The sequence below is a fragment of the Geospiza fortis genome, unplaced genomic scaffold, assembly GCF_000277835.1.
Source record: "Geospiza fortis unplaced genomic scaffold, GeoFor_1.0 scaffold447, whole genome shotgun sequence".
NCBI lineage: Eukaryota > Metazoa > Chordata > Aves > Passeriformes > Thraupidae > Geospiza > Geospiza fortis.
The window spans coordinates 1,184,525-1,200,899 of NW_005054467.1; the positions used below are offsets into that span (position 1 = coordinate 1,184,525).

General features: G+C 36.6%; 1 protein-coding gene across 1 annotated transcript in view; it reads left to right on the forward strand.

The window, feature by feature from the left end:
* Positions 1 to 229: 229 nt before the first annotated feature.
* Positions 230 to 16,375, forward strand: part of EFNA5 (ephrin A5) — a gene marked incomplete at its 5' end in the record, with an annotated part of 39,043 nt that continues 22,897 nt past the window's right edge. Inside the window, one exon of the mRNA XM_005428030.2 lies at positions 230 to 536. Coding sequence (XP_005428087.1) covers positions 230 to 536 — 307 coding nt within the window. The remainder of the gene's footprint in view (positions 537 to 16,375) is intronic.

A 16,375-nucleotide genomic window follows, 5' to 3' on the forward strand; every position in this document is an offset into this window, starting at 1 on the left:
AACAGACTTATTTTGTAAAAAATAGAGCAAAACCTTTATCCAAAAGGTTTTATGATCATATATAAGCATAATAAGTCTCTGATAGCTCTGGTGAATTGTAAGGGTCATTTTTGAGAGTGAATGTGGATGGCTGGGGTGAAATGAAGTGCCATTAGTGATGCCCTTTCATATGAGAATGTCACCCTAGAACAAGGTCATCCTGAGATAACTGTGCTTATGTTTGAACTCTTCCTGTGATTTCAGATTCCAGCGAGGCGACTACCACATCGATGTCTGCATCAATGACTACCTGGATGTGTTCTGCCCTCACTATGAAGACTCAGTGCCAGAAGATAAGACCGAACGCTATGTTCTGTACATGGTGAACTTTGATGGCTACAGCTCCTGTGATCACACTTCCAAAGGGTTCAAGAGGTGGGAGTGTAATCGGCCGCATTCCCCAAATGGACCATTGAAGTTCTCGGAAAAGTTCCAGCTCTTCACGCCCTTCTCACTGGGATTTGAGTTCAGGCCAGGCCGGGAGTATTTCTACATCTGTGAGTATGGAGAGGTTTACCGTTGATGCACAGCAGGTATAAGAAACACAGCTATTTTTTCATCTATACTGTGTGAAAATACAGAGGGAGAAACGATACATAACACAAATGCCTTATAGTGAACACAGGCTTAAACTATCCCCAGATACGTTAGCTAGGAATCAAGCTAGTGAAAATGACATTAAATCACAGCTTCTTTTCTCTCATGAAATAGCATGGCAGCCTGTTCACTGAACTACTGCTGACTTTTAAAGCAAAATGCACCATTACATTTATTTCTGCATTCTGAATTGGGGCAAGAATGGGATGATATAAATTATCCCCAGATATGAAGAAAAATAATTAATCCTTTGTATGTGGAATACCTCAATTTCCTTACTTGCTTTGATGAAATATTCTTGTCTCTGTAGTATTTATCACCCAAGGAAAGTGAGGTCTGTGTAGTTCTTAAGTGATATAATGCTGCTGTTGTCAGTAGCCCGGTGGTATTTAAAACTGTAATTTCTCAGGCCGAATAATCCTAGTATTTAGCCAAGCAGCTTCTTTCTTCTACCTTCCTTTCCCCTACATCTTTTATGAGTGAGCTGTTTCTGTCAGCATGGCAATAGGAGTGCTCTGGGAGCAGGAGGCAAGCAGGTGAGGAGATCTGCATCAGGAGTGCTCCAGGCACCCAGACAAGATGCAGGAGGCATCACATGGGTCTAAGGAAGTGAAAACACCAGTCGGTTAAAACCCACTGGGTTAGGCAAACTGATTCCCTGACTCCACTGTGCAAGTCATATCATTTCAACTATCTCAAGTGTTTAATACTCCCAACAAAGATCTTATTTCATCAACTTTTTTGTACCTGTAGGTTTCACTCCTAACAAGTTTTTACTGCTCCAGCTTTATTTTTTTTCCTGTTTTTAGTTTTAGACAACAGAGTTAAAGCTTTACGTAGACTGCAGATCCCAATGAATATTGCTTTCATATGTGTAGCTGGCCTTTCTACTGTGAAACAGTCATTCCACCTCATTTCACCAGAGAAACTGAGTATGATCCCTGTTTTCAGCCTCATTTCTTCAACATTGAGATTTTTGTTTTCCCTTCATAATCTGCAGGGAAATAGCAGTCTTAATGGATAGTTTCCTATTAATTTCTTTTTCTTCCATCAAGTAAAAACCTCTAGTGAGTAGTGCCTTTTCATCAGAAAAATTGTGCCTTGTTCTTGTGCTGAAACACAATAATAAAAATAATACTAAAAATAATATTTTAAATGATGTCATTTAAAACCGGGGTTTGAGATGAAAAATAGTATAAAGGTATCAGAGTTAAGTAGATAATGTTCAGGGATAAACAAATCTGGATTGTGTAGGCCCAGTCCTATTTGTGTCACTTCAGCAAGAGTTCTGTGTAATTCAAAATTCTGATATCAGGCTCCCTTGGAATTGTGCAAATTTTTTTTGTGGATTTTTGTTTTGTTTTGTTAGTTTTTTTTAAATTGAATTCCAGAGCATCATCAGTCAAAAAAGCAGGAAGAGTTAAGCTAAGGAATGCAGTCTGTCATCACAAGGTGCAATAAAATGTAGCACTGGAATGGTGTCATTAGCTGGAAGCCTGAAAAAAGCCCCTAGTTTTCTAAATTTTTTAAAAATAAAAAAAGATAAATGTTTAATAAAGATGAGAACCAAAGATAAAAGCAAAGGGGGAAAAAAAGGAAATCTCAGCTTGGGCTGTCTAATAATGTCAATGTCAGAACATACAAAATCCATCGAACTCTCAAGCAAGATACTGCAACTTGAACACACCCAGGTTGCTTTTGCCTGGTTTTCCTCATTTGTGCTCAAATTCAATAAGTCACTAAAAATCATATAACTTTCATTAAAAATCAATAAGCCCCCCGTCAAGGGCTCCCTTCAAAATAATTGTTCTGAAGAGCTTTAAAATTTGAAGAGCTTTATGATATTCAACTGCATTCATATGGAATTTTTTAAATGAAAGGTAAAATAGCAAAAAAATAGCAATGAGATGAAAAATATTAGTTTAAGCTAAGCTTAGCTGAAATTGAATTTTTAGTTGTGTTTTAGTGACACAAAAGCATTTTTCCTTTTTTTCTGTAGTTTAAGTATTTTTTTTTCCTTCATCCTTTGCTTTGCTGAGGCAATTAACAAGGGTATTGACATTGCAGAAGTGTCAGAGAAGCACTATACAATAAGTTAACAATAATATGCCAACCCTTCTCAGGGCATAGTTGTCCATCCTGTAATATTTTTCTCTTAGTCTGTGCTGAGGAGAGAAGATGGTGAAATGTTGTTGCTTGTTTCCTCATCAAAATTGTAAGCAGGTGCTTGTTCAGGCTCTGGAGACCACTTTGTTACCTTTCTGCATCTGCATGTTAAAGAAATTAGTGCTTTGCCATGAAAGGTGTCCTTTGCATAGTAGATCTGAAACCTTTGCCCTCTCTGAAGGAGAGAGAGAAAACTGACTATATAGGATCAGTCTGACATGTTCTGTTAAAGCGTTACAAAATATGCTGTGTAGTCTAGACCTCTGAAAAGACAGAAATATGAAGTGGCTGGTTATCTTTATTACTGCCTGGTGTTCTGTCAAAAATATTCACAGTTTACCTTTTAAGGATATGGCTTGCTTCTCTTGCCTCCATTATTTTCAGAAAATGAAATAATTTGTGAACAATCACTGTGTTTTTGTCTGAACTGTTCATTTGGAAAATACCACCATTCTTTGTTATGCCATTGCCTTCACATCTTGCTCAGATGAACTTGGATCTCCATTCTTTGCATGTTGATCCTAGGATAACACAAGGAAAAAATCTTACCCATCTGATATCAAATTTACATTGAGCAAGTGAATTCAACATAACAGTGATGCAATCAAAAGTACTGATTGAGTTTGCTTTTGAAAGAAGAAAAGGTTATTAAATATTTACAGAGAAATTAACTTTTATTTAGTTAGGGTGTGCACATTGTGGGGCTGGGGAAAGCAAATAATAGATCATGACCTGAAGTCTCAATTTTTACTTAGTTCTTATCAGGTGCTCATCTCAGGTTTGTGTACGCCAGCCTGAAAACAAACAAATTTGTATTACTACTGAAACAGAAGCAAATGAAATATGGAGAAAGCAGAAACAAAATAATGTCATGACATTGATTTTAATGTCCTTTGGAAGTTTCGGTATTCAGGTTAAGGTGAGGTACTGTGCAAGGTGAGATGAACTCAAAAGCTAGGAAGGGAAAAAATCCTAACATGTAGAATGGTACATAATTGTACGTTCAAAAATGATAATGTAATTTCCATTATTGTAACTTAATTGCAGATAATTTGGTAATGTGTTAAGTAAAAGTATGAGCGACAATTTGGCAAGTTTACATCAGGACTGTTAAAATAAAAAGGAGAAGGATGTGTGTAGAGGCAGGCTGGTACAGATTTCTGCAGAATCTTGACCTAATTTTTCAAACCAAGCTGTTTCGTTGGTTTCAGCTAGAGCTTAAAAGTGTTCTTTTCTTGAAAGCACCAGTGTAATATCAAAAGTTTTACTAATATGAGGGTGTGGTACGTACTTTTCTCTGAGTCATCAGTCCAGTTATCTCAGAGAAGAATTCAGTAATTTGTACTTATCTATGGGTATAATATCTATGGTGTTTTTCTCATATCCTCAAATATTTTATGTATGTTGTTTATTTAGTAATTTGATGACTGTGAATCTTGTCATTTATATACATCTATACCTTTTTCCTAGAACAACAAGGTAGGTTTGCTCCTTTTCTCAGTTCTCTAGCTTCTTTTCTGTTCTCCACAAGATTCTGACAATTTTTGCTAACAGTAAGCAGGCTTTACTTTTTATATATCTAGACATAACTTGTGTTTTTTCCCCTCCATTCTTCTTGAGAAAGGAGCCCTTTCATCTTTTAAAAATCTTTATGAAAAGTTAAAAACCTGTGATTTATTTGTATAATCTTTTTTTTTTTTTTGCTGCTGTTTCTTTCTCGTTTTATCTCTTGCATGTGTCTTTCTTAGTTTATTTCAAAATGCTTATGCTGTTTCTTTGTCTCACTTTAATGTGTCACTATCACTGTGCCTTTGTTAGCACCATTTATTTGCATGAAGCTTCTGATTGTCAATTGAGAAAGCTTTGGTGAAATTGTATTGCTTGTGATCACATCAGGATAGTGTCCTGTTAGGATTTTAATTTAATGATGGTTAAAAATAATATTTTTAAATAGTTCATGGGTTAATGGCTAAATTAAGAAGCAGTTTGTAAAATTGTTCTTTCAGTTGTGCCTATGCTTCTTAATGACATATAACCATCCCATACTCCTTTTTCTCATAGAATATATTGCCAAGAGACCTGCTGTTACCTGTTCCCTTTATATTTTTTGTGTTTGGGTTTATTCTGCATTACCCTGTTTTCTCTAACTTAATTCCTTCTTTTCCTGAAATTTCTGATTCTGTGGGTTTTTATTCAAATGATATTCCATCCTGACGGTCTCAGCTGCTCCTTCTATAGGAAAGCATGTGATTTGCACTATTTCTAACGCAAAAATTGTGTCTTCTGTTAGCTGGTTCCACCTCTGTTCCAAAGACTGTGAAACAGTCTTGAATCCTGGAATCTTTTTCTCTAATAACTGCCCGGTAGTTGGACAATCATTCTGCAGACATCTGGAGGCTTCTCTGTTTATAAGGATTTTAAGGAAAGAACAGTGGTAGAAAAAAGTGTTTGAATACCTACACCTCCTACTTCTGTCTATTAATTAGGTCATTAGCTTGTTGTATTAATAAGGTCTCTATCTGAGCTCTTGTTGAGCCAGTAGTAGTTCTTGATGACAGTTAAGCTAAACTTGCTCACTTTACCCCCCTTCTACCATGTTTTGTGAGCGGTTAAGTGTTTATTTGTGCTATTATTTTTTTTAGTCTCTGCTACAATTCTCTATAAATTTTTCTTTATCCTATGCAATTCCACATTTTGTGATCAGGTTGATTTATGAGAGGGTTACTGTCTTTTTATCTCAATATGTAAGCATAATTCATATTGTTATTGTTGACTTGCCCTGTCCTTGTTCACTACTTTCCACCTGAAATGTTTGTGGTAGATCCATACTGAAATTCTCTCTCCAAGTGTCTTAGCCACTGAATTGCTGGGGATGGGACAGGACTCAAAACTACCACTGCTTGCTGCTGCTGGTGGTCCTTTGTGTGTTTTTGATTTTTAATAAAGAATTATTTGCAGAATTTAGAAGTCCTAACTCACAGGGAAGGACTGTACATATCCCTCTACAAATCAGCAGCTAGCATAGGAAGTGAAGTGTTCCCTTTTCATGGAAATTAACACAGACCTGACAATATTAGGAAGATCCTGGAAGCTTCCAGACTGCCAGCTTCGATATTATTCTTTCAAGACTGGGTTCAGCATAGCAAGAATTAAGAAAGGTGACTTTGCAGAGGCAAGGTCGAATAGCCTATGATACCATATAGGAGAAAACTACTGAGAAATCTTCATGTAATTAATTGTAATAGTTGCTATAACAGGTATTTTTCATCTGCTAAAAAAAAATTATATTAAACAGCTGCATAGATCTCATTGCTCTTGCTCAAGCACCAGCTTAATATTAGTGGATATCAATGTTTTGCATGAGCAGGCATGACTCACTGTAAGATGGTTATTTGATTTAGGGATCTCCATGTTTGCTAGAGGTTTAGCTTGATGTAATGGGAGCAAGACCAGGAAGACTGTGAACTGTAATTTTGTCTTATCAGAAAATGTAAATGTGAGCACCCCCCAAAAAACTACACTTCTTGTTTTTTTAATCCTCCTGCTATAAACCTGAAGATCTTGCTTTATCAAAGCCACTTGATGTATTCAGCACAGCAGTTTGTGCTGCTGACTATAGGTCTGTTGGTAGGAGGTGCTGTCTGTGGGCATAAGTACACTCAGATTTTGAGCCTGACTTACCTGAGGAAATTTCTGCTGCAAAAGGAGATAATTTAAAGAAAATGATGAGACTTTTCATGTGCATCCCGAAGAGTATGAGAATCAATCAAAGGTTACTATTGGCAGTTTGGCTAACAGTTTGGTTAGATTACTTACAATACTTATATTTTTAGAAGTCGGTCAGTGCTTTTGTTGTCATATCCCAGCTGGGGTAGCACAGTAATATTTAACTGGTATTACTCTAGAAATTATGGGGTTTTTTTTCTTTTTTTTTTAATCATCCAGCACTTATAATGTATGGTTCCTTAATTAGCAGTCATCTTTTCACTGCGTAGTTGTATTAAAAAATCTTACAGAAAACCTCTCTATGGGTGTTTTATGTCCTCTTATATCAATGACTTACATGCTCTAAAAGACCTAGTTTGGATATTTTTCTGTCTTGAATCTGTAAATACTGGGACTCAAAATCAAAGATCTGACTTGGGACAAAGTTTAGCTTTAGAGAGCTGTATGAGCTTTAGAGGAATGAATAGGGCAGGATGGTGGTAAATCTTGTCATACCATACTTAGCTTATAGCAGGAAAAGTGAAATCAGTTTATTTACTCGTAGGCTAAACTTCTACTAAAAATTGGTTTTAGTTGTGAAATGGTTGACCTAAATAGCATATATTTTGCTTTGAAAGTGAAGATGGGATTTGTCTTCCAGCAAGTGAAAAAAGGCAGCCTGTCTTCAATTCAACAGGTGTTAGTTAATTCAGGGTCTGCTGGTGATTACATTTCCTCATTGATTTTTAAAAACACAAAGATGACTTTTGGAACTCTCTCTTTGGTTATCCTGGTTTGCACCAAAAACTGAAAAATGAAGGTTAACTAAAGAACATTTTTAAAGGATGCTGAGGGAATCACAAACATTTTTAGCATGTTAATTGCACTTCTCTTTTGGATAAACATTGCTTATTGCCAGGTTCCCCATTAACCTTTCAATCTAGACCCGATCAACATAAACAATGATTCTTCTTTGACAGCAGTGGGATCAGACATGCCAGTCTACTACAAATCCTGCTTTGATAGCTGGTTCACTAGAATCACTTGAGATGTTCTGAATGAAATCAAAGCAATTGAAAGGGTTTGATAAATGTGTACTTTAAAAAATATTTTTTGTGATAACATTAAACAGACAAGGAAGGTGACCTTTAAAGGGGATTCATGCTTAGCTTAGTGTGTAGATTAAAGGACCGGTTTCTGTTAGAAAGCATCAGAAAAAGATTAAGTACTGGTCCTGCTTAAAAGAAAGCAGAAATAATCACCAGTGTCTAATAGATTTTGACATTGGTTGTGTTCCTAGAATCCTCAAAGGGAACATTAAAAGCTGTTGAATAATTTGGGACTTGGGAGAGATCCATGTAAGAAAATGAAGAGAGAGCCCATGGAAGCACTGGTCTCTGTTGCCTGAGTTTTTCAAAGGGAACGAATGTCTTTCAGAAAGCAAGTTTGATAAAGAGGGTTTGGATTCACATGCTTCAAAAATTGAAGTGCCATTAAGGTCCTGACAGCAACAGAAAAATAAAAGAGGGGAGGTTATACTCCCTTGCATCTCTGAACATTGTCTATAGCATATTTTATAAGGTCTTCACCTTTATGTGATGATCAGTGACATGTTACTCTCTACTGAAGTACTGATCTTGGTCTTTAGGAAGGGTAAAAGAGTGACCACAGAAAAGTGAATGGTTTTCTTTTCTCTGCCTTTTTTTCTTTCTCATCTAAGCTGCTTGACAAAGGCCAGTTCATTTTGTAGAAACACAAAGCATATATTGACTGTTATCTGATCATCCAATCGCAAGCGTTAAAAATGTGTGTTAGACCTTGTATAAAAGGCTTTTAAGGAGCATTAGGAACTTGATGAATCCGTATGTGAGGCACCTGCCTTAAGACTAAATGTTTCCTACTGGTGACTGTACTTTTTTACATTTGTGATTCTTCTAAAAATCCCATTTCAATTTTCTTAAGAGTTTAAATTTTAGTGTTCCACTGGAAGTACAATTGAATTTGTTGCTCACAGCTCTTTAAATCCTGATGGACCATTCCTTACTTTAATCAGTTTTGATGTTCAGCAGCTACAACTTAACATCTCAGAGGTTGCTGCACTTAGTTGGTGGGTGAAACTCATTGCAGTGATACTTCACTGGAATGTTAGGAGATTAATAAACTGAAGCACATGGATTCCGTGGAAGAAAGGATTCACAGAAGTGGAGAGTGATATTAATAATTATGTGAGGACTTGTAACTCTGTAACAGTGTTCTAATTTGATTTCTGAGCAAACTGAAACCTGTTTAATGAGCTGTTGTATTGGAAGTATGCATTTTGTAACATGGAGCAGATGCCAACAGAAATGAAAATAGCGTAGCATGACATTTGGAATAACAGTGTTGTACTTCATTGCCTCCATGTCATCAGCGTGTTAAGCCTTTCTGTTCCTCAGACTAAATCACCAAGGCAGCACTTTCTTGGGTGATACTGTATGTGTCATGATACAAACTTGATTATATATGCATGCCTGCAACCACTAGACCAAAACTAAACTCCCTCAATGAAAAAATACTTCCACATGCTGAGCAATTGGCTGATGGTCTTATTTCATAAGTCAATATTCAACATTCAACTCCATGTTTTTTTAAATAATTGAATTTAAAGAAAAGGAAATTTGTTTCTAATCTACCTAACCCTCTGATATTAGAGGAGTGTCTGAAAGAGGAAAACATTACAGAATTCTGAATAACTTGTTTCCAAGTAATGTGCCCTCTTCAGACAGGGTGTCCAGGACTCTGGGCTCAAAATGGTACATGCAGTTAATACTTCTATCTCCAAGATTCTTGGCAAGTCAGTATAAATGATATAGAATATGATTTTTTTCCACAAGAGTGTTCAGAAGTACATAGAAATGCTTTATTCTGAAAAATGACAGCAAAAAATTTAATCATTTCTAATGTTTTCACTTTCCCTCAGAAAAACAGTAGGTCATCCATATTATTGGCCAAATGAGATTTTTACTGCCTCTGAAATCTCCCTGGCCTTCCTCTTACATCATGCATATTTAATAATTAAAGTATCAAGAGGTATAGCCAGCTAGATACAGCACTACTTTAGGGAATTAAGAATGGCTTGAAGGTGTATCAAAATCTCACTTGTATCATACCTCTATCCGCAAATGTAACCAGGCTCCTTTTTATAGTTATGGGGAATAAAATGGCTGTTGCTGATCTTCTGGGGGTGAAATGATCTTAATTATTTGAAAGATAATCAGAATGGAGATATATTAATCAATTTGAAGAGCCCTGACAATTCAGTCATAGTGGTGTTCAAAATGCATTCAGGCAAAAATAAACCAGAACAGCTCAACTCACATACATTATGTCTTAAGAGTTGTAGGTGAGGATATTGTGAAGATACGATGTTGGATTTCTTTTTAAGTAGGTGTTTTTTGTTTTTTTTTTTTTTTTGCACATCTGCTTTACTAGGTCATCTTCCTTTATCTCAATACCTGTAGTTGCATCTAGACTACTTCTAATATTTTGAGATTTTGCATAAGATGATCAGGTGTGAGGCATTGAAGACTACACAGTTACCCTACAGCACAGAGCCCTGTGTTGGGACTGAAGCCACTATCTGTAACAGCAGCTGCAGCAGGACTTACTGTCTGCCTTAAATGTAGTGCCTTTCTTGAGGATCCTCAGGACTGGGAAGGAATGCAGCCTGTCCTCTTGAAGAGGGCTTAATAACAACACCTCTTTGCTTCTGGCTAGTGATGCACAGATAAGTCATGAATTTTTTTTTTGCCCCATGGGCATGAAGTTATTCATGCAGTTCCTGTTAATAATTAATAAAAGAATTTTTTTTTAGCAGTTCAATATAAGGAGGTAAATGATAATGCTACTGGAGTTTGAAATTCATGACTGTGTAAGAATACATTTTAAACACATTTATTACAAGACAAAGATAGTTATTTTTGAACCAGTTGTCTGAAGCCTTAAAAGATGGATATTATTTATTTTTCATGAGTGGCAGTGTGAAACCTCTCTTACATGGTTCTCACTTGAACAATGTGAGCAAGGCTGCCTCTGAGGAAGGAAGCATCTCCTTGGCAACTGTTTGGAGGTGTTCTGCAAAGTACCCACATTCCCCCAGCTCACATGCTTTTTTGCAGCGATGAGTTTCAAAATTAAATTAGGAGGAGCCTTGCATTCTCTCATTGTGCCACTGAAAAGTGCTGCCGACTAGGTAGCAAAACCAACAGCTCCCTTGCAGTTTGTTTCAACAGACTTCCATGCCCATACGAAATGTGCCGCTTCCAGCTTATAGTGTTGGGTGGGTTTCACTGCTGGCTCTTTCCCCCAGGCCCAAGCAGAACAATCAACCAGTATGTTTGGAAGTCATTGCCAGAGATAGGATTCCTCCTCTGTAGAACTTGCACCTGTGGTAGCTTTGCTTAGAAACATACACCAGTGCAACAGCGCATTTTTTTGTTCACAGTCCCGCTTGAAATACTCAGTGGCAGCTTAAGCAAAACTGTGTAAATTAGTCACTGTCACATTTAGGCATTAAAAGAGGAATTGGTAATTTATATTAATCACAAATGTTTCTCCAGGTTTTATTAACAAGCAGCTTGGCTGCCAGAATGATTTTTGGAAGACATTTTTTTTTCTCCCAACTGTCACAGGGAACAAAACAGTTATTATGAGCAGTTAGATAAAGATTAACAGTTTTGGCAATTTATTTGAAGAAAATTGTATTTTACTATACATTCTACTTCAATGTGGACTATTACTGCCACTATGATTTGTTGCCTTCTTGATAAAATTATACAGTGGAGACACAAGATGGTGTAATTCATTTTAAGAACAGAAACAGGTTAGTCAACAAAGCAGAATGAGGTTAAGAAACAAACCAGGCCCACATTTCTTAATTGATTGGCAAGTCCAGATTCCAATAAGAGAAGTGAGAAGTCTGTCTACCTGTGATTTTAGCAGATTTTTGTTCATGTTTTCTTTTTCCTTTGTGTTTTTTCCTTAAGATAGCTTTACAAGTCCTATATGGATCTCCAAGAAAAGTAGTACAGGTGACCCCTTCATATTCTGCAAGTAGTTCTGTGGAACACTGTAGGAGCAGCCCATGAACCTGGCACAGGATACAAATAAATTAGTAGAATAAGAAAGAGGACAAAATTAATATTGTAGGATTTAACAGCAATGCAGGACGAACCACCAACATGACCTGCAGACTTTCACGTGTTTCAGACAGACAAAATCAATTTCCTAGCATACTACTTTTTGACGTTATCGTATTCCAAGGTATTAAAAAAGAGACATATTATATTTTATTCTGTCATGGTGTCTCCATTTTTGCTTCCACTTTCGCATTTTAGCATTGTGTAAAACTGAGGAAATCAAAACATAAGTGAAAAATCTTTTGTTTGCCACAAAGGAGACAAACAAGGGTTGAAGGAGAAAAAACTTATTACAAGAGATTAGAAAATTAATTGGTTGGTAGCTCTGACAGTTCCCATTGGATGTCTAGGGATCTGGTGAAAAAAATGAACAGTCTCAAACAGAATGTTTCTTCCTATTATTTCTTTCTTTTATGTAGAGACTCCTCTGAAGCATCATTAGGTTCCAATTATTTTCAGTGAAATATTTCACAAGAAAAGGGCATGATAAAATTGGTAGAGGTAGTGTTATTCCCCCGAGAAACTTCCTGTGGCTAATAGTCAAATGTAGTAGGGAAGGCTTCTGTTCAGCCTCAAACATAAAGAGATTTCTGCAGGGACAATTCTGATCCATGAAGGTTTTTGAAATCTTGTGTCATGACATTAATGTGCCCTCTCTTTCCCCAAAATCAGTATGGGGCAGCTGATGAATACAGTACGTCTGAACACTTGATTAGTTTCCTGGCTTAATATAAGCATAAAATCTATTACTAGATATTTTTCATAAGGATGAGTGTTGTCTTAGGGATACTGTTCTTCTAAAAAGATGGAATATTTGTGACAATGTTTTCTTCTCAAGTGACTAACCTTTTTTCCTATATTTACCATGAATTCAGCATGTATACGTATGTGTGTATGGATATACATACATGTGTGTATATATACCTTGTTTGTTTATAAAATTACAATACGAAAGAGTCTCATATTATAGAACCACAGAATCACAGAAGGGATAAGGTTGGAAGGGACCATAGTGATTCATCTGGTCTGACCTCTCTCTTCTACAGGGTCATCCCAGAGCGCCAGGTCGGAATCCAGTTGGTTCTTTAATATCTCTGGTGAAGGAGACTCCACAATTTCTCTGGGAGATATTGGTTAGATCTCTAAAGAAAAAAAAAAAAGTGGTAAAGTTTTAGCTGTTGTGATTATAAAAATGCTAATTTTCACAAACTAAGATGTTCTAACAAGGGCAAGATATTTGTAATATTAAGTGCCAGTGAAGATTATTATAGATTATCATTCTCCTCTATGGGCTGATCTGGCCAGCTATTGTTTCTTGTCCTTGATGTGGCATAATCATAATCACTACACATTTTCACAAAATGAAAATGAGATTAAAGATAAATTTAGCTCTAGTTTAAGTAGGAGATTGACACTTCTCGGGGTAGAGCTGTGTGTCTCTTTACCTCCTCTCTGTGCTTAGTTCCCTTTCCCTTCTTGGTAACAAATGTGGTAACAATGAAGATAATAGCAGAAGAAGTCATTCTCTGCAAGATGTGATCAACTTCCTCAAGGAAATATGTCAACTTCTAGAAAAGCTTGCAGCCCAGATCTTTGGGATGCAAAATATAAAATGTTCATTTTCCCTGGAGTTTTCCGAACTACCTGTCATGCCATACTATTTCTGCCTTCTTAATTGAAGGACAAAGTGAATTCACCAGTGGTTTTGCAGTTACCTGGTGACCTGGTGTAGTCAGTGCCTGTGGTGATTTGAGGGTCCCAGACCTGTGAGCCAGTCCCTGCTTGGAAATCCCAGCTGCTTGTCCTTATCAGAGGTAATAGCATTGCTTCTAACCAAATTATGTATTAATTTGAAAAGATGTAAGTTAAGAGTTAGCTTGAAGAAAACCCTTGTAAAGGGCTGCCTAGGGAAAATATTTTTTATTACGTTAATCTAGCTGAGAAGAGATATTTCTGCCTAGGACGTTTCCATTTTATACTATAGAATATTTTGAGTGAAATATAATCTTAATCCAAAATTAATCTTTTGGAAAACCTGCTGCCTCATTAAAGTTGCGGGAAGAAAAGGAAGGGAAATTTTTTGGAACTGTATTGACTAAGAGAATGAGAAACATTATGCTTTAGAAATCTAAATTGTAGTTAATACTCTTAGTGTTTGTGTGAATACAGCTGGATTTTCACAAAGTTGTATTCCATTCTTCAGAGTGCTTGTGAACAGCATATATATATGTGTGAAATAAAACAGCAACAGAAAGTCCCATGGAATTGCCTTAGCTCTTAATCAAATGTATGTTAGGCCAAAAAAGCAGACTCTGAAATTATACCTTTCTGTAAGGGAAGGAGGTACAAAAGATTAAAAAGTGGGGGTTTTTTTATTTTATTTTTTTTTCCTGTGCCCTTCCATGAAGAAACAGCTTTTTGAATTTCTAGGCATAAATTCTGACTCATAGGTTTACATCAGATTGGAAAAGAAAATACATGTATGCAAAAAAAATTTATTTTTATTCACTTTAACTGGACTTCTGAAAAAAAAGTTCTGACAACTCTGTATACAGATGTTTTGATATTCATGGTCTATTTTGACTTGAGCCTCAGAAAATGACATTGGTTTTGGTGCATCTATATTTAAGTGGACTCCGTCTAAGCTTTAGGACACTGATCTGAAATATACCTGAACACACAATTAAAAGAAAAGAACAACAAAATAAACCAGGGCAAAACAAACCAAAAAAAAAGCCCAACCCAAAAAAACCACCGCCTAAACCCAGGGTAAATGCAGTTTCTGTGTCCTCTATTCCACTCTTTCTTGATCCCAGTCCAAAGTAGGTAAAATAAATAGTGTTGATTACAGGCCATATGTCTGAAGTGTTTAGCATTGCCAATTTGAGTCATAATTTTAGAGGTACTTAGCTGTCACTTAGGTATCTAAATAGTTGGCCTGATTTCTAAAATGCTTTGCACATGAAGCACAGAGTTGTTCTGAAAATGTGATGTCTGTTGTGGATAGTAAACATCCTGAAAGCTTTTCAGTAGGTTAATTGGAATTGTATGTTTGTATTTTTACCAGTTATTTTGTGTGGTTTTTTTATGTTTTAAGTGCAAATACAAATATTATCATCTACTTGAGCCCCATTTCTGATCTGCCATAATCAAGGACTAAAATTGTCTTGTATTGTTTGCTGTTCCTTCATTTCAACACAAAATGCTTCTCTTACCTTAGAAAAACAAGAAAGAGTCATTGTAGTTTTGATGTGGATGGAAACTGACTTGAAAGCACAAGATTTCTTTTAAGAAGAAAAAGGTCTTAAAACTGGTTTTTAGATATCAGTCTTTCAAGTGTAAGGGTCTCTAGGTAGGTAATACTTTAATTAGATGGAAATATTTAAATGGAGGGACTAGTAATAGAGGGAGCTGGAATACTGCCCTGCTCTTGGTCTTTTGCTCAAGAAGTGCAAAACCTCCACGGAGGTGGTGGTAGCATGGCTTGTACCCTCTCCTTGTGTGGAGGTACCCCACTGCTTTAACAACGAGATTTCCTCTAGGTCTTCTGTTGTGAATTGTTCAGCAGAACCCTGAATTGACAGCAAGCTGATGGGATTTTTTTTGTAAGCCTAAAGATGGATATTTTTCATCTCACATGTCTTAGGTGCAAAAATTTTTAAGAAAAGTAGTTCAAAAACCCCACATTTTTTGTGAGCCACTAATGACCATGAGCTGTGGCACAGCCATATGAAACTCCTTCTCCCCCAAGCAAGTGCACACAGTTTCTGTAACTGGACGTGACTGAAACTTGTCTTTACAAGAACCTTTCTTTGGATGGCCCACGTGTCGCTGTTCACACTTGGGCTGAAAAGCAGAGCTAATGAAGGAGTTTTCCAGCCCTTGGTGCATCTGTGGCACTTGCTTTCCCTGCTGTGCTGTGTAGTGCTCTGGCTGCTTGTTGGCAACTTCGTATTTCACGCTGCAGGGAATTGAAATGACTGAACAGACAGGAGAAGAGTTTTATTTGCGGTAGCCTGTGTATCCCTAGACTCTGATTTGGCATAAAACATCTGCTTCATGATCTGTTTCAAGGCCAGTTCCCTCCTGCCAACAAAGGTTATGACTTCAGGCAAGCTGTGCCTTTGCTGGTGAGGGGGAGATTTGCCTGAAGACTTGATTTAGTCAGAATCAAAGCATTCTGCAACAGAAATCTTTATTTCAATTATTCTGAAAAAGCAGCCAAATGGTAAATGCATTAACATATTAACCTGTGAGTAAAGGAGGCCTCTGACTTTTGTTGTATGGGATTTTATGAGAATGTGAATGTGTCGCATGTGTGACTAGCTTTTATTATTGTTCTGATGGTAAGAGAAGTGACAGATTCTCCACATGTACTTGCTTAATGAGCAGAGTCAGTAAGTAAATCTGTGCATATCTGTGCATATCTGTGCATATTTTCAGTTTGCAAAGTTAATTGTAATATTAATATAGTTTCTGTTAAAGCCTTAGGAAATAGGTCCTACACTATGCAATATTTAGAGATAAGTTGATGTATTAAATTTTTTCTTGTATTCATAGGGACCTAATTTCAGGGAGTTTTGTCTCCTGCCAAAAATGGTCAGTTTTTCAAAGAATGATACACATTTATTTGTGGAAGTGTCATCTTGATCCACAGTTACATATCTACAAAAAGAGCCCATGTTATTTCT